This window comes from Tamandua tetradactyla, chromosome 7 (genome assembly GCF_023851605.1).
Source record: "Tamandua tetradactyla isolate mTamTet1 chromosome 7, mTamTet1.pri, whole genome shotgun sequence".
Taxonomy (NCBI): Eukaryota; Metazoa; Chordata; class Mammalia; order Pilosa; family Myrmecophagidae; genus Tamandua; species Tamandua tetradactyla.
The window spans coordinates 73,459,504-73,478,917 of record NC_135333.1 but is presented as its reverse complement, the minus strand read 5'-3'; the positions used below and the strand labels follow the sequence as shown (position 1 = coordinate 73,478,917).

The window sequence follows — 19,414 nt, the reverse complement described above, 5'->3', positions numbered from 1 at the left end:
GCTTGAGAATATGGGGTGTGCCTGAGGTCTTCACAATACTATCCTGTTTCTTCATTGGCTGCCACTTCTGAAATCTATGACATAATGTGGTAGTATTACTACTGCGGTAGTAACTTGATTTTTTAAAATTTGACTTTTGTTCATTTTTAAGTTGTAGAAGAGAAAAATGAGAGGAAGATGGATACATCAGAGGGCATTTGACGCCTATGGGGGGGGGCATGGTAGTAAGCACTCCTGAGTGGTGAGGGGTGATGATTGTGAAATGAGAAAGATTGGTGCAACGTAGGTGAGCTTCTCCTCATTCACAGTATGCCATGATCTGACTTTTAGTTCCATAGGAAACTGAGGAATGTTTTGTGAGAAAACATAGACCTGTCTTTTTAAGTATTTTATCAGTCCTCAGTGATAATGATGGTAAACATGAAAGCTCCATGTACATATTTACTACTTATTCCATGTATTAGACTTTTAGAATTTTTGTACCTCAGAACTCAAGCTGGTGGAAAGAAATTGTTTACAGTTTACACAAGGCAAAAAGTACAAACCAATGAAAAAGACTACATCTTTATTTGTGTGTTAGTAAATCTGAGTCCAGCTTTTGCTTCATAATCATCTGTGGAATATTTTGGTCTATGGTGAGGGCATAAATATCTTACCTAGCACTCAGCAAAGCAATTGCAGAAAAGCAAAAATTTCCAAAGATTAGCCATTTGCCAATTGATTAGCAATGCTTGGAGATTTTTTAACTTGACATTGGGTCCACAAATTGAGAATAAAAAAGAACAGAAAGAGAAGAGGAAAATGAAGAGGAAAAGAAACAATTAACTGCACATACAAGGACATACATAACATTTTAGATCAGGAAATCACCCGCAGTGATAGTAGGATTTGAGCTTTCTCTGTTCTGACATGGAAAATGCACTATACAGTATCCTCAGTCTCATAACTGCAGAGTTCATAATTGGGATTTTGGGCAATGGACTCATAGTACTGATAAACTGCCTCTATGGGCTAACAGAAGAAAGTTTTCCTCAGTTGATCAATCCTCATTGACTTGGCCATCTCCAGAATTGGTCTGCTGTGGGAAATACTAGTAAATTGGTATAGAACTCTGCATTATTCAGGCTTATTTATGCCTGGAGCAGAAGTCAGAATTGTTAACTTTGCTTGGATACTTATCAATCACTTTAACCTCTGGCTTGCTGTTTTGGCACCTTTTCTTTCTTTCTTTCTTTCCTTTTTTTATTGTATAAAAGAACATATATACAAAGCAAAGAAAGAAAAAAGCAGTGCTTTCAAATCACTCTTCAACAAGTTGCCACAGGACAGATCTCAGAGTCTGTCAGTTTCTCAGATTTTTCCCTAGCTCCTCTAGAATATAGGAGGCTAGAAGGAATAAATATTTTTTTATCATCACAATTGACTTTTTTTTCTTTTTTTGTAAAAAAAATATACAAGAAAGCAATAAATTTCAAAGCACAGCACCACAATTAGTTGCAAAACATATTTCAGAGTTTGGCATGGGTTACAATTCCACAATTTTAGGTTTTTACTTCTAGCTGCTCTAAGATACTGGAGACTAAACGAGATATCAATTTAATGATTCAGCAATAATATTCATTTGTTAAATCCTATCTTCTCTGTATAACTCTACCATCAACTTTGATGCCTGAAAAAGGGATCAGAGTTCAACTAGAGATATGAATGAAGCTTATCTGGGTAAGATTGGTGTAGATCAGAGTATAGGGAAAAGGATGAGATCATCCATATTTTAAAACATCTAGTGTGAGACCAAAGGGAGAGATATTTAATTGGTGCAAAATTTATATTTGGGGTAGCACATTACTTAACGTGTATGGTCAGTTTAGTTGAACACCATAAGTACATGGAATCTTGAATGGGGTGTGAGATCTTATTGGTTTGTCTAGGTTAGTGTGATGCCTCAAGATATCCCACACTAATTTGGGCAGTGAATAAGAAGTATTTGCAAACACTCTTGGTGGACTAGGGAGAAAGGAGGAAATATTCAACTTCCCCATCTGGAAAATTTCTGATATTCTTGTAAGCAGTGGGGACATCCAAATCAATAGGCTGAGATATTTCAAACAGAGTCAAGAAGTTATCCTGGAGGTTTTTCTTATGCATTATATAGATATCCCTTTTTAGTTTATGGTGTATTGGAGTGGCTGGAGGGAAGTATCTGAAATTGTTGAGCTGTGTTCTAGTAGCCTTGATTCTTTTTTTTTTTTTTAACATTTTTATTGTGAAATATGACATATATACAAAGAAAAGAAAGAAAATGCAATACTTTTTAAAGTACATGTCAACACGTAGTTACAGATCATATTTTAGAGTTTGTTATGTGTTACCATTTCACTATTTCAGATTTTCCCTTCTAGCTGCTCCAAAACACTGGAGGCTAAAAGAAATATCAATGTAGTTATTCAGCAGTCATACTCATTTGTTAAATCCCATTTTCTGTATTATAACTCCTCCTTCTCCTTTGATCCTTCTACCAAACTATAGGGATCTTTAGGCAGCCTTGATTCTTTCTTTTTTTTTTTTTTACCTTTGATTTTTTTTTAATTTTATTTTTTTAAATATAAAAACCTCCAAATAAATGCAAACTTTCCTATTTTGATCATTCCATTCTACATATATAATCAGTAATTCACAATATCATCACATAGTTGCATATTCATCATCATGATGGTAGCCTTGATGCTTGAAGACCATTGTATAATAATACAACTTTTACAATGTGACTATGATTCTGAAAACCTTGTGTCTGATGTTACTTTTATCCAGTGTATGAACAGATGAGTAAAAAAATATGGATAAAAAATAAATGAACAATAGGGCAATAAAGGATAAAATAAGTTGGGTAGATTGAAATACTAGTGGTCAATGAAAGGGAGGAGTAAGAAGTATGGGCTATAAGAGTTTTTTCTTTTTTCTTTTTCTGGAGTGATGCAAATGTTTTAAAAATGATAATAGTGATGAATACACAAATATGTGATGTTATTGTGAGCCTTTGATTGTACACCATGTATGAACTGTGTGTGAAGATTTGTCAATAAAAATATTTTTTGAAAAAAGAATAAGTGAATTTTTGAAGCGTGGCTGGGAGAGCCTGAAGTAATAATTTTCTTACAACAATGGAAACATTTATTTTTCAGTTTAGTACTACAGAGTTATTAAGCCAAACAAGCCAAGCATTGAGTTGAGTAAACATCTAAAATGGTGTGTTTATAGGACACTTATCATAAAGAAAGATGTATAGAAATCAATAATCATGTAATAATTACTTTAATATTACCTTTAAGAGAAAATGAAGGGGTCAAGTGATTCACTGTAACTATGGGAAGAAGTCATCTTGAAAACAAAGTATCAAATTCATTCTTAGCTAGGTGGAAAAATCTGTAGAGAAGTCTGATGGATATACAAAGAAACAGAAGTGGGGGTGGGGAGGAGTCAACTAATTCCAAATAACAGGAATAGTAGGTTTCTAGGTTTTCAGGTTTGAAATTGTTATGTACAGCAGAAAAGCCAAGTTATTTTAATTCAATCTTGTAATTTCAAATTGATTGTAGTTGATATCTTTTTATTAGATTATTACAAAGGAGATGTGACTCCACCCATTCAAGGTGGGTCTTAATTAGTTTACTGGAGTCCTTAAAAGGAACCACAGAGAGAAAGCACAGAACTGATACAGAGAACTGGCGCCCAGAAGCAGACATTTAGAGATGCTTGGAGAGCCAACAGAGAAAGCCAATGGAAACAGAAGCTGAAAGCAATGTAACCCAGGAGAAAAGGACCAGGAGATGCCAGCATGTGCTTTCCTAGCAGACAAAGAAACTTGGGAAGTGATTGGCCTTTCTTGAGTGAAGGTATCCTCTTGTTGATGCCTTAATTTGGACATTGTTTTTTGCACTAGAACTGTAAATTTGTAACCTAGTAAATCCCCTTCATAAAGCTCCCCCCACAAAAAAAAGAATGCCTGAATACTTCCAAAATATGGCAAAAGACATAAACCACAGATTCAAGAAGCTGAGCCAACCCCAAGCAGGATCAACCCAAAGAAATCCATAGCAAGAATATACATTTCTGAAAGCAAAAGACAAGGAAAAAATCTTGAATGTAGCAAAGGACCAATGCCTTACTCTTGGGGGATAAATAATTAGAATGACAGTGGATTTCTCATCAGAACCATGAAAGCCAGAAAGAAGTGTTACAACATTTTTTATGTGCTGAAAGTAAATAACTGTCAACCCAGAATCCTATATCCACTGGAAATATTTGTCAAGAATGAAGGAGAAATCAAGACTTTCTCAGATGAAGGAAAACTAAGGGAATTTGTCTCCAGCAGACCTACCTTAAAGGAATGACTAAGTTAAGTCCTCTAATTAGAACCAAAAAAAGATAACAGAATAAAGGATTGTGGAATATCAAGAAGGAAGAAAGATCAAAGGAAAGGGAAAAATATGGGTGTGGTAGTTAGATTCCGTTGTCAACTTGGCCAGGTGAAGGCACATAGTTCTGTTGATGTGTACATGAGCCAATGGTATATGAATCTCATCTGTTGCTGATTACATCTGCAGTTGGCTAGGAGGCATGCCTGTTGCAATGAATGACGTTTAACTTAATTGACCGGTGCTTAAATGAGAGAGCACAAAGTAGCACAGCCCAAGCAGCTCAGCATACCTCATCTCAGCACTCGTAGCTCAGTCCAGGCCTTTGGAGCTGCAGAAAGAAATCACCCTAGAGAAAGTTGTTGGAACCCAGAATCCTGGAGAGAAGCCCAGCAGAGATTACCCTGAGCCTTCCCACATAAGAAAGAACCTCAGATGAAACTTAGCTGCCTTACCTCTGAAGAACTAACAAAATAAATCCCCTTTGATTAAAAGCCAGTCCATTTCTCGTGTGTTGCATTCCGGCAGATAGCAAACTAGAACAGATTTTGTACCAGAGAGTGGGGTGCTGCTGCGGTTTGCAAATACCAGATATGTTGGAATGGTTTTTTTGATGGCTAAGGGGAAGATTTTGGAGGAACTATGAAGAGAATGATGGAGAAGTCCTGGAGTGCTTGAAGAGACTGTTGGTGTAACTGGAACCACTGCCAATCTTGACAAAGGAGGACACAAAAGGGAAAAATTGGAGTTTGCAGAGTGAGAACCATGGAAGCTCAGGTCTGAAGCCAAGAAACCTCGGCCAGGAAATTGGACCCACCCATATACATGAAGAGGGTGAGTTTACCCTGAAGGGCGAGGATGAGTTTCCCACCTCATTGCAGTGGAAGAGTCATGCAGCCTCTGGCCTTGGAAAAGGTAGAGCACGCTCCTTGGGGGACTGGGGAGAGCCTGGCTGCCATCACATGGAGGGGTTGAGCGTGTGCCCTGGAAATGGCAGAGAGCCCAGGGGTGGCCCTGATGCCTGGAGAGAGTGGAGCCGAGAAAAAGGTGGTCTCCTCAATGTTGCCTGAGGTTGATTTGGAAAGAGGTGGGCCACTGTATAGGCCCTTGGAAAGGGTGGGACTGTCACTTTCTAAAGCTGAAGGATAAATGACTTTCAGACTTTGAAATCCAATGGTGTTTGCCCTGCAGGTTTTCTTTCCAATTTCTTCCCATGGATCCTTTGACTGACCCTCCTTTGCATATTGGCACCAGACAGCTTGTTTTGAGATTCACAGGTCCACAGCCAGAAGAGAATTATTATTTTTTTCATCTTAATATTGTTTAAGGTGATGTGTGTAGTTGCCAAGTTGGCAATGGGTGGACATGTGGTAGTTAGATCCAGTTGTCAACTTGGCCAGGTGAAGGCACCTAGTTCTGTTGCTGTGGACATGAACCAATGGTACGTGGATCTCACCTTTTGCTGATTATACCTGCAGTTGGCTAGGAGGCATACCTGTTGCAATGAATGATATTTAACTTAATTGGCTGGTGCTTAAATGAGAGAGCACAAAGTAGCACAACCCAAGCAGCTCGGCATACCTCATCTCAGCACTTGCAGCTCAGCCCAGGCCTTTGGAGATGCAGAAAGAAATCACCCCAGAGAAAGTTATTGGAACCTAGAGGCCTGGAGAGAAGGCCAGCAGAGACCATCCTGTGCCTTCCCATGTAAGAAAGAACCTCAGTTGAAAGTTAGCTGCCTTTCCTCTGAAGAACTAACAAAATAAATCCCCTTTTATTAAAAACCAATCTGTCTCTGATATGTTGCATTCCAGCAGGTAGCAAACTAGAACAATTCTACAAAAATCCATCTTCTAATTCCTCAATTAGAACTTGAAACTTTTTTTTCTATCCTAGAGATATGCTAATGAGTACAGGTTTAAATCCACTTACACTTTCCTTGGCTAAATATAAAAAATTGTTCTAATGGTCTACCATAAAATTTGATGGTGATAAATAAGCTTAAATTAAGAAGAAAACAGGAGGAGCAATTGGAAAAATCATGACTGACAGAACAGAAATAGTGTTGTATTCTGGAAATAGATCAACTGAGCCCTTAGAACTACTTTTCTGTTTGGGAGAAAAGCCCCCAGACAAGGAACTTGATAGAGGCAGTGTTTCAGTTTGTTAAAGCTGCCAGAGATGGGTTGGCTTTTACAGTGGGGATATATTAGCTCACAAATTTACAGTTCTAAGGCCATGAAAATGTCCTAATTAAGCATAAACAGGACCAAACCTTCTCTGAAGAAAGATCACCGGCACCTGGGATGTCTCTGTCACATGGGAAGACACATTACATGGTTGGTGTCTGCTGGGCCTTCTCTCCTGGGTTTCATTGCTTTCAGCTTCTGATTTAGGTGGTCCCTCTCTGAGCTACTGTGGGTCCTCTCTTAGCTTCTCTGGGGCTTTTTTCTATATCATCTCTTGTCTTTTTCTGTCTTTTATTCTCTCATAAAGGACTCCAGTAAAAGGATTAAGGCCCACCTTTAATGGAATGGACCCACCTCAATTGAAATAACCTATTAAGGTCTTACCCATCATAGATCTGCATCCAAAGGAATGGATTAAAAGCATATAGCCTTTTCTGAGGTACATAACAGCTTCAAACCACTGCAGTTAGCATAAGGAATCCTAAAATCTGGACAATGTGTAAATAAGTGGGTATGACTGTATGCCAGCAAAACTTAAATAAGGACAGATGGTAGGCCAGATTTGGTGCCCAACTCTGCATGAGATGAACACTGTTGAGTGAATAAAAATAATGATTGCAGCTTTACCCTTTATTTAACAGTTACCTCTTGCTAGGCACTGGCCTTCTGAACATTTTTTTTATGCATGGTATTTTTTTTTATTAATTAAAATATTAACTAACACAACATTTAGAAATCATTCCATTCTACATATGCAATCAGTGATTCTTAATACCATCACATAGATGTATGATCATCATTTCTTAGTACATTTGCATCGATTTAGAAAAAGAAATAGCAAGACAACAGAAAAAGAAATAAAATGATGATATAGAGAAAAAAATAAAAATAAAAATACAAAAAATATATTAAAAAAAACTATAGCTCAGATGCAGCTTCATTCAGTGTTTTAACATAATTACATTACAATAAGGTAGTATTGTGCTGTCCATTTTTTAGTTTTTGTATCCAGTCCTGTTGCACAGTCCGTATCCCTACAGCTCCAATTACCCATTATCTTACCCTATTTCTAACTCCTGATGGTCTCTGTTACCAATGAAATATTCCAAGTTTATTCTCTAATGTCGGTTCACATCAGTGGGACCATACAGTATTTTTCCTTTAGTTTTTAGCTAGTCTCACACAGCATAATGTTCTCTAGGTCCATCCATGTTATTACATGCTTCATAAGTTTATTCTGTTTTAAAGCTGCATAATATTCCATTGTATGTATATACTACAGTTTGTTTAGCCACTCATCTGTTGATGGACATTTTGGCTGTTTCCATCTCTTTGCAATTGTAAATAATGCTGCTATAAACATTGGTGAGCAAATGTCCGTTTGTGTCTTTGCCCTTAAGTCCTCTGAGTAGATACCTAGCAATGGTATTGCTGGGTCATATGGCAATTCTATATTCAGCTTTTTGAGGAACCGCCAAACTGCCTTCCACAGTGGTTGCACCATTTGACATTCCCACCAACAGTGGATAAGTGTGCCTCTTTCTCCGCATCCTCTCCAGCACTTGTCATTTTCTGTTTTGTTGATAATGGCCATTCTGGTGGGTGTGAGATGATATCTCACTGTGGTTTTGATTTGCATTTCTCTAATGGCCAGGGACATTGCATCTCTTCATGTGCCTTTTGGCCATTTGTATTTCCTCTTCTGAGAGGTGTCTGTTCAAGTCTTTTTCCCATTTTGTAATTGGGTTGGCTGTCTTTTTGTTGTTGAGTTGAACAATCTCTTTATAAATTCTGGATACTAGACCTTTATCTGATATGTCTTTCTATTTTCTTGATGAAGTTCTTTGATGCACGAAAGTGTTTAATTTTGAGGAGCTCCCATTTCTTTCTTTCTTTCTTCAGTGCTCTTACTTTAGGTTTAAGGTCCATAAAACCACCTCCAATTGTAAGATTCATAAGATATCTCCCTACATTTTCCTCTAACTGTTTTATGGTCTTAGACCTAATGTTTAGATCTTTGATCCATTTTGAGTTAACTTTTGTATAGGGTGTGAGATATGGGTCCTCTTTCATTCTTTTGCATATGGATATCCAGTTCTCTAGGCACCATTTATTGAAGAGACTGTTCTGTGTGGTGAGTTGGCTTGACTGCCTTATCAAAGATCAAATGTCCATAGATGAGAGGGTCTATATCTGAGCACTCTGTTTGATTCCATTGGTTGATATATCTATCTTTATGCCAATACCATGCTGTTTTGACCACTGTGGCTTCATAATATGCCTTAAAGTCCGGCAGCGTGAGACCTCCAGCTTTGTTTTTTTTCCTCAGGATACTTTTAGCAATTCGGGGCACCCTGCCCTTCCAGATAAATTTGCTTATTGGTTTTTCTATTTCTGAAAAATAAGTTGTTGGAATTTTGATTGGTATTGCATTGAATCTATAGATCAATTTAGGTAGAATTGACATCTTAACTATATTTAGTCTTCCAGTCCATGAGCACGGTATGCCCTTCCATCTATTTAGGTCTTCTGTGATTTCTTTTAATAGTTTTTTGTAGTTTTCTTTGTATAGGTTTTTTGTCTCTTTAGTTAAATTTATTCCTAAGTATTTTATTCTTTTAGTTGCAATTGTAAATGGAATTCGTTTCTTGATTTCCCCCTCAGATTGTTCATTGCTAGTGTATAGAAATACTACAGATTTTTGAATGTTGATCTTGTAACCTGCTACTTTGCTGTACTCATTTATTAGCTCTAGTAATTTTGTTGTGGATTTTTCCGGGTTTTCGACGTATAGTATCATATCGTCTGCAAACAGTGATAGTTTTACTTCTTCCTTTCCAATTTTGATGCCTTGTATTTCTTTTTCTTGTCTAATTGCTCTGGCTAGAACCTCCAACACGATGGTGAATAATAGTGGTGATAATGGACATCCTTGTCTTTTTCCTGATCTGAGGGGGAAAGTTTTCAATTTTTCCCCATTGAGGATGATATTAGCTGTGCATTTTTCATATATTCCCTCTATCATTTTAAGGAGGTTCCCTTGTATTCCTATCCTTTGAAGTGTTTTCAACAGGAAAGGATGTTGAATCTTGTCAAATGCCTTCTCTGCATCAATTGAGATGATCATGTGATTTTTCTGCTTTGATTTGTTGATATGGTGTATTACATTAATTGATTTTCTTATGTTGAACCATCCTTGCATACCTGGGATGAATCCTACTTGGTCATGATGTATAATTCTTTTAATGTGTTGCTGGATTCTCAATTTCCAAAACCTGCAAAATATTAAATTACATGGGAAAGAGGATTTAAGGTTTCTAATCAGTTGACCATAAAATAGATTATCCTAAATTACTTGAGTCGGCCCAATGTAATTAAAAGGGTTTTGAAAAGTGGAAGAAGGAGGAAGAGTCTGTATTAGAATGATGCAGTGTTTTCGAGAAAGACTTGAGTAGCTATTGTTGCCTTTCAAGACAAAAAAAGGGTCATGAGCCAAGAAATATGGGTGGCAGGAAAAGGAATTCTGCCTTAGAGTCTCTGGAAAGGAACACAATTCTGCTGATGCCTTGATTTAACTTATTGAGACCTATTTTGGACTTCTGAGCTACATGACTACAAGCATTAAATTTGAATATTTTAAGCTATTAAATTTGTGGTAATTTGTTACAGCAGCAATAGAATAAATATACTGTACATAAGGTCATGTAGTATGTTCCTGTGGATGCTGTCAAGAGTAGGAGGCTAGTTAAAAATTGTCCACCATAGGGGAATAAAATTATTATGGGCAGTTAATTGTATTATTAATACAAGGCAACCAAGCAGTCCATTCTCTCATAAAATAAAAACCACTCTCATTATTCAACTCCAAGTGGTAGGGAGGTAGGGAGGTGTATAGAAGTCCTGTACTTTATGCATGATTATTCTGTAAACTTACAATTTCTTTGATAAAAAATTATTTTAAAAAATTCAATTCCAAGGAAGATTTATAGAGTCTATATTGAATGGGATAAGTTAACAGATGTCCCTCCACTCATCTGTTTGTTTAATTCCCTTTACCCACTGCACAACTGATAACCAGCTAAGTTCCTCTATAGTTGGAAACACCACCCTGTATTTTACCAGTTTTCTCCAATTATGTAATTTCCTATAGTCTAGTGGTAGATTTGTTCTGAAGCTGCAAATCTTAGAAGGTGATGGGTAGCAAAGCAACAGTCATACTTAATTGAACATTTGCTTCATTTTCTAAAAAAAAAAAGGGGGGGGAGCTGTCAAGAGAAGCAGTAGAATGTACTGCTGTGCATGTAACTTAATTTAAGGTGCAATTCTTTGTTTTCCCTTCCTTCCTTCTGCCTTAAGTCCAGATATCCATTTTACTGACAGAAGAAACCATGTTTGAGACATGCCAAAAAAACCAAGAGTAAAGCCAAGTATTAAGACTTGTGACCTGATTCAGAGCCCCTAGATGTTAAAAAAGCTTAACTGAATTGTATGTTCTAGGAATGAAAAACTGATTCCTTTTCTACAGTCCCTCTTTTAGATAAAGGGCCTTTGTAAAAGGCCTGAAATCCAATCTTAGAAAGATGGAAACCTTAAGAGAGAGGACTTTGTAATCCTATGCTTATTTGACTACTGAAAATCCAGATAATTGGAATTGGTAGATGGACCTCCACAAGTGAGGAAAGAGGTTTTCTCTGATCTCCGTATTTATATTTATAGTTGATTTTAGCATATGAGATGTTGTAAGTTTGGCATTCTTATCCAGTGGATTAAAACCAGGACTTAGAATACTATCCTATCTCTAATAAGATAATCAGGGGCAGAGAAGAGACATACAAACATGTGCAGAAACAGACTCATTGCTTCCTATTGAGGTACTGGTCTGTTCTACAATTAAATCAAGTGGTTTTAATTCACTTACCATATGTCTAGCATTCTGCTAGCAGACTCAGTAATCTTAGTATATGGAGGACTCCACTGAGTATGTGGTGCTAAAATCTTCCTTCTCCTTACTATGAAGTGCACTCTGCCATGCCTGAATCCTACCAAAGGGAAAAGAATATAAATGCATTTCATTAGAAGGATCCAGTTAAAGGGTTGGTTTCCATTCATATTTAAAAGTCCCTGCGAGTAGTACATTAACCTGTCAGATCTTTATGTGAAAGTACACGTATTCTCTCTTGTTCCCAAGAGTGGATTCAGCTAAGTTAACATGGCATCTGAGGGTGAGGGGTATGAAATTGATGGGGGAGGGGTACCAGAGTCCTACTTCTTGAGTTTGTGCTGAAACCCGGCCAGGGAAACTCACTTGGAGACCAACAAGAAAGAATTAAGACAAAGACGTTTAGGTTCACTTGGTACTCCAGTCATTGGATCTTCTGAATAAACAGAAATGATGGCAGCTAGAAACAAGGGAATGCATTTCTTAATTTAAAAGGAAATATCTCTTTCTCTTAAAAACTGAAATTTCTCAGGTTATTGTCCTGATCAGAAAGCAACTTCTGAAGGACAGGCTGTGGAAACAGGTGGGGACCAGTATATTAGCAAACAAAACCAGAGACTTTAGATTATGAGTCTAATTCCAGCTCTTGTGGTCAAACATGAGAAATTTCCTGATGCCCTGAATGTTAGGATGGAAGGAAGACACAGTCATCATAAATCATTAGTCATCTACTCTGTGCTGGGTAATTAGAACATAAGAAGTACTGAGGTGGAGATTCATTTTGCAAATAAGGCATGTTCTGCAAAGGAGACAATTAGTGTCAGAGCAAGGATTTAAAACCAAACAACCAACATCTTTTTAATAAGCCTTTAAGACTCCACTAAAGAGCAATTTCTAGATTCCTTCAACAACTACCTGCAAACCCTCAATGCATTTAGAACAGCACTGGAATATGGTAAATCTCAGTAAATATTAGCTAGTATTTGTATGCATAAGAATCAATTGCTTAGAATTTTGCTTTTGTAAAGTAAGTCCCAATACTCTTTTTATTTTTTTTCTGATACTCCTTTTTAGTGAAAACTCCAGGTATCCTGCAGACTGTTGGGGTTTGTTTTGGTGGGGCAGAATGCAGTGGAATTTTTTGATCCCTTGGCTGAATGGCAGACAAAAGAATGGGGAAAAAAAGGGAGGATTAAGAGACAGGAGAGAGAGAGAGAGAGATAGTAGAGGTTAAGAGTTAAACCACTGTTTAATTCTTAAAGCTTTTAAATCTCCTTTCCTTCTGTTCAATATAAATTCAAATAAGATTTGTACTTACCATGCTCTTCATTCACAAAATTCTGTCTGAATTATATCATAATCACTTGGGATAAAAAGAAACTATTAATCCCAGTCCTCCCACCAAGTCCTTCAACCCCAAGTAGACACCAAGGAGACAGTCCTCTATAGGGAATCCCAGAGGCTGGTCCTGGAGATCAGGTTGGGACAGAACTTAGGGCTTTAAGCTATGTTGGAATCCACTGCATTTCTTCTGTTGACACTCTAGGAAAATGCTTTAGTTTTCTTCAAGTTTCAAAGAACTTTTAGCAAAAGTTTATTCCACCTCAGAGAACAAAACAAGAAAAATATCATAAAACTTATATCTTACCATAGGATATTCAAAAAAATATTTATAAATGAGGAAAAGGAGGCAGGGAGAAATTACTGCATTTTTGAAGAAGGGAACCCTTCCCTGTGGCCTCAGTGGCTTCATCCTCTAAGTTGGAGGTGGTTGACTCCACATCAGGAAATAAATCTGGGAGAACAAAATGGAAGATGGCTGTGGGCACAAGCTATGTTGGGAATCAGAGGAAAGCAGGTGTTCCCTGTTAGTGGAGCTTTCCTTCCTAGGTACTTCTAGAAGAAAGCAGATGTTCCCTCGAGAATGCAAAAGATACCAGCCCTCCCTACCCAGGCCTCTCTTTCTGGGACTATCTCCTACCAAATCATTGATGTTGTTCTACAGAGGCCCTTTAATGATTGACTTTAGGGGAAACAAAAAGCAAATTCAAGTACTTTCGCAGGAGATTGAAACCACTATTTCCATACCCATCCCATTCCCAGCTATATTTTTTTCCGGTGAAAACATGGAATGTAAAGTGATACATTGACCAAATGTGGCCTTGCCATAAGTCCTTTTTCTGCCAACAACTAGAAAGTCCAGTTGTGCCCAAGAGTATATTTCAGTGCTCCTGCCCCCTACTCCTTGGGTTCAATTTAGGAAGGAGCATTTGATACCATGCCTCCAAATGTGAATAAAAGTCTTGGTCAGACAGGAACAGAATGAAAACTCCAAATATTTCCCCTCTATAATCTTTTAAAAACAGAAAGCCAAGAGGAGCTAAGGGACTAGGAAAACAAATATTTCTAAAGAGCAAGAGCAAAAATGGAATCAACTGTAAAATGGGCTACTTCTGCTATTTTTCATTTAATAAACTATGTCTAGATTCTCATTTCCAGTCTGTCCCATAGAATGCACACTCTAGATCTTTTAGGGTTTACTAGCCACATACGCATTATAACCACATAAGTATTTGTGGCTGCCTGGTTTGGCTGACTGTGGACACTCTGCCTCTGAAGCAAAAATCATCAGCTTTCTAATTTATTCACTTTGTTTTATGGATACTCATATGCTCAAAAGAATCCCAAACCCAGCATCTGATAATTAAGAGCTATCAGAGGTTAAGCTGGGAGGAAGAGGGGTGGGGGAAAGCATCCATTTTAATGCAAACAAATGAACCCCCCTCATTCTGAGAAATCCATCTGAACACAGCAGTACCTAGAAAGGAAACCTCAACACCGGTTTCCTTTCCCTCTTCTGGATCAACAGGATGTCTTTTTCTTTTCTTTCTCAATATGCTTCATAAGTTCTTATTGCAGCTCCACTCCCTTCCAGTGCATGTGACTGAGAATCTATTAATGTACTTGGAATTTTACAATATCCACTGTAAAATGTGTATATACCATAGGGCTTTTTAATCTGAATTAAATAGAACAAAGCCTCTAACATACCCAACAGTGACTAACTGGGACCCATGGTAAAACTTCTATAGTTGTCTAATCATGCACCCTAATCACATCTGGCTCAGCATTATTACTTTCATAAGGTTAATTCAATAAAAAAGCCTCAAATTTTAGCTTACTCATCGTTGGGAACTGAATCTAGGCAATCTGTGGGGTAACCAGTTGTGAGTCCTCTTCCAAGCAAGCCTGATCACCCTCCTCAAATGTTGCCTAAAGATTATAAGAAAATATTGCACAAAAATGACATTATCAGTCATGCCCCAGACGTGCAGCTCACCATCCAAAAAGGACAAAAGGCAAACCAATAGTTTTAATTAACTTTGATTCCCTGTTTATTGAATTCCTAGGAGAAGTTGGGGGTTGACTTTTGACAGTCTGAGCTTGGGCTTCCACCTTTCCATGGGACGAGATGTGTTAGCCTGTCACCTAGGATGGGATGATAAATGTGAGCAGATGCCCTTCTCAGGAGGGCCTGGAGATAAGACTCTACCCCTTAGCAGAAGATGCTTGTTTATTTGTAATTTGCCTGTCCCTGTTTCATTGCCCAATGGATGTGTGGGGAGGGGGGGGGAGGGGGAGGGGAAGATGTGTAGTACAAATCATTGGAAATTTTACTTTATAAACCTTTGTATCAAGAGGAGCAAATTCCAGAGCAGAGATCTTAGAATTTGAGCTGCATATATTCAAGCTTTGATCTTTGGGTTATCTACCTTAAGAAGTAGGTAAATGTGTTCTAAATGAATGATAAAGGGTGCAACATCATGTTTTATAATTAGAAGTGTGGACTGAGGAGGAGACATTTGCTAGTCACTAAATATCCCATGTGCCACCTCATATTTCCTGACCCTTGCAGTCAGACTGGGCTATATGAGATGCCCCTGGCCAATAGACTTTAAGCAAAATAATGTGCCACTTTGGGCTGATTTAAGATCTTGAGCATGGTTCTCCATATCCCTATTTTCCCCTGTGAGATCTTGAAGGCCATATGGTCTGAATATGACTCAAATAGCAGGAGGTAGAATCACCAAGCATATTCTTCATTCATATTTTCATAAAACTGATTCTAGATAATGATTATTCGAAGTCTAGGTTCACTGCTGTTGACCAGAGTGTCTGCATGAGACCTCCTGAAGTGGCTTAGGTTTCTTCATAGTATGGTGGTTTCAGTATAAACAGACTTCACACATTCAAGACTCTGAGAAGTGCTGTTCCAGTGACTAAGGCAAAACTTGCACATTCCCTTATGACAGCTTTAGAAGTCACATGTTGTCATTTGAAAATGATGTCTTTCCACTGTATGCCATTGTTGAACTCACATGCTCACTCAACTTCCAGAGGAGAGGTTTAGTCCCCAGATCTTTTTTTTTTTTTATTAATTAAAAAAAGAATTAGCAAAACAATTAGAAATCATTCCATTCTACATGTACAATCAGTAATTCTTAATAACATCACATAGTTGCATATTCATCATTTCTTAGTACATTTGCATCGATTTAGAAAAAGAAATAAAAAGACAACAGAATAAGAATTAAAACAATAATAGAAAGAAAAAAAAAACCTATACCTCACATGCAGCTTCATTCAGTGTTTTAACATAATTGCATTACAATTGGGTAGTATTGTGCTGTCCATTTCTGAGTTTTTATATCCAGTCCCGTTGTACAGTCTGTATCCCTTCAGCTCCAATTACCCCTTCTCTTTTTTTTTTTTTTTAATTAACGGAGAAAAAGAAATTAACCCAACATTTAGAAATCATACCATTCTACATATGCAATCAGTAATTCTTAACATCCTCACATAGATGCATGATCATCATTTCTTAGTACATTTGCATCGGTTTAGAAGAACTAGCAACATAACCGAAAAAGATATAGAATGTTAATATAGAGAAAAAAATAAAAGTAATAATAGTAAAATCAAATCAAAACAAAACAAAACAAAAACCTATAGCTCAGATGCAGCTTCATTCAGTGTTTTAACATGATTACTTTACAATTAGGTATTATCGTGCTGTCCATTTTTGAGTTTTTGTATCTAGTCCTGTTACACCGTCTGTATCCCTTCAACTCCAATTGCCCATTATCTTACCCTGTTTCTACCTCCTGCTGGACTCTGTTACCAATGACATATTCCAAATTTATTCTTGAATGTCTGTTCACATCAGTGGGACCATACAGTATTTGTCCTTTAGTTTTTGGCTAGACTCACTCAGCATAATGTTCTCTAGGTCCATCCATGTTATTACATGCTTCATAAGTTTATCCTGTCTTAAAGCTGCATAGTATTCCATCGTATGTATATACCACAGTTTGTTTAGCCACTCTTCTGTTGATGGAGATTTCGGCTGTTTCCATCTCTTTGCAATTGTAAATAACGCTGCTATAAACATTGGTGTGCAAATGTCCGTTTGTGTCTTTGCCCTTAAGTTCTTTGAGTAGATACCCAGCAATGGTATTGCTGGGTCGTATGGCAATTCTATATTCAGCTTTTTGAGGAACCGCCAAACTGCCTTCCACAGTGGTTGCACCATTTGACATTCCCACCAACAGTGGATAAGTGTGCCTCTTTCTCCGCATCCTCTCCAGCACTTGTCATTTTCTGTTTTGTTGATAATGGCCATTCTGGTGGGTGTGAGATGATATCTCATTGTGGTTTTGATTTGCATTTCTCTAATGGCCAGGGACATTGAGCATCTCTTCATGTGCCTTTTGGCCATTTGTATTTCCTCTTCTGATAGGTGTCTGTTCAAGTCTTTTTCCCATTTTGTAATTGGGTTGGCTGTCTTTTTGTTGTTGAGATGAACAATCTCTTTATAAATTCTGGATACTAGACCTTTATCTGATATGTCATTTCCAAATATTGTCTCCCATTGTGTAGGCTGTCTTTCTACTTTCTTGATGAAGTTCTTTGATGCACAAAAGTGTTTAATTTTGAGGAGCTCCCATTTATTTATTTCCTTCTTCAGTGTTCTTGCTTTAGGTTTAAGGTCCATAAAACCTCCTCCAGTTGTAAGATCCATAAGATATCTCCCAACATTTTCCTAGTCCCCAGATCTTTGTATAAAGAAGGTCAAAGAATTCACAGCTATGTTTTAAAACTGCCAAAGGCTCCAAAAGATTCTGATGTAGCATCAGAGCAGATTTTATGTATTTACTTAAACTTTAGGTGCTTTATTAATAACATATTAATATGTTATTAATTAATATCATATTAATATGTTATATAATTAATAACATACATTGATGAAGTGAGTCTTGAAGATAATCTTTGAGAATAATTTTAGATATTTGTTGCATATGGTGATTTTGAAAGTATACCTGGGAGATCTCTGACTTGAGGGAGCAGAACTGTTCAACAGCTGTGGCTCCCATACTCTGAAACTCATCATCTCACTCAATTCTATGAGCTTCTCCAAACATGGCAGAGATTCAAAGGCAGGACTGCTCCTAGGAAGGTCAGGACTCTTCTGATGGGCACTTTCAGCATGAGGACACCACATTGGCTTTCTTGAAACTTTCTTAGGACTACATTGCTACCTATGCTTTCCTTCTTTCTTTCCCTCTGTCCCTCACAAGATTCAGACCAGGACACAGCAAAGTAAGACAGCTCTCCCAGCTCTCACCACCTCCTCCTACTCCCTTCCTGTTTTCTCACACAGGTCTTTCCCCCACTAATCCCCCTGCTTCTCAGAGGACCCATATTAAGACATTATCTTTCCTAAATTGAGATGTAATGCTTCGAGTTTACAAATGAGGTGCAGGTATAAAAAATGTATGCATATTAAGGAAAGGATGATGTTATACAAATATTCAAAACTTGATCTCTGTTTTGTGTTTTAACAAATCAAGATTCAAATTCTAATGTATAACCTTACATGTCAATAGCAGCAAGTAATATAATACATCTACCTTGAAAATCACTAGCTGAGAGTCTTGAGAGGAATAAAGATGGTTTTCATAAAGATAAGTACAACTATGTGTGGGAGTACAACTGGAGGCCTTCCATTCTTCGCCAGTGACCATCAATTGTATAGGATAAAGAAATGTATATAATGTAAATGCACAAATCTATAACAGCTCAATTATAATTCAACCAATTAATGATGTACTGAAGGCAGAGATTCCCTATCAGCTGGCATGACAAGATACTGAAGAATATATCGATGATCATTTCTTTTGGAGGATTCATAATGGGAATTTGGTGAAATGAATTCATTGCACCAGTTAACTGCATTGACTGGATTAGGAGCATTATGTTCCGCTTGGTTGACTTTATTCCACCTGTTTAGCTATTTCCAGAATATTTCTGCATGACCATTTTAGGTATGGGTTTCAATGTAATCTATGACCAAATGTTGCACACTAATTATCTAATGGTAAGATTAGGCATCTTCTGGGCAGAAGTCAACTGTTTCTGTACTGCCTGTACCACCTGCATCAGTGTCTTCTATTTCCTCAAGAAAGCCAACTTTTCTAGTCACATTTTTCTCTGAATGAAATGAAGAATTTGCAGGGTGCTTTTCATTATTGTACTAAGGATAATCCTCTGTCTCTGCACATGTCTCCACTGAAAGATGTGATAGTTAAGAGACTGACCAAAAACAAGGTAAAAACAGAAAGAACTTTGTAATGGAACTTCAGAGTGAGAAAAAGTAATTTTTTACTTCTCAGATGCTCTTTGTGGGAATTTGAAGGTGTTATGCATACCCCAGAAAAGATAAATGTTCTTTTATATCATTCCTGTGGATATAGACCTATTGTTGTCGGGACCTACTGATTAGATTACTTCAGTTGTGGCGTTTCCCAGGGTGG

The 19,414-nt window shown here is 37.4% G+C and overlaps 1 protein-coding gene across 1 annotated transcript; it reads left to right on the top strand.

Moving 5' to 3' along the window:
• Positions 1 to 1,042: 1,042 nt before the first annotated feature.
• LOC143690502 (taste receptor type 2 member 13-like) lies at positions 1,043 to 19,173 on the top strand (the record flags this gene model as incomplete). Its single annotated transcript, XM_077168215.1, is given in 2 exon segments — positions 1,043 to 1,202; positions 19,031 to 19,173. Coding segments are annotated over 2 exon segments (303 nt in total), but the record flags the coding sequence as incomplete, so codon positions are not given.
• Between the last annotated feature and the right edge of the window lie 241 nt (positions 19,174 to 19,414).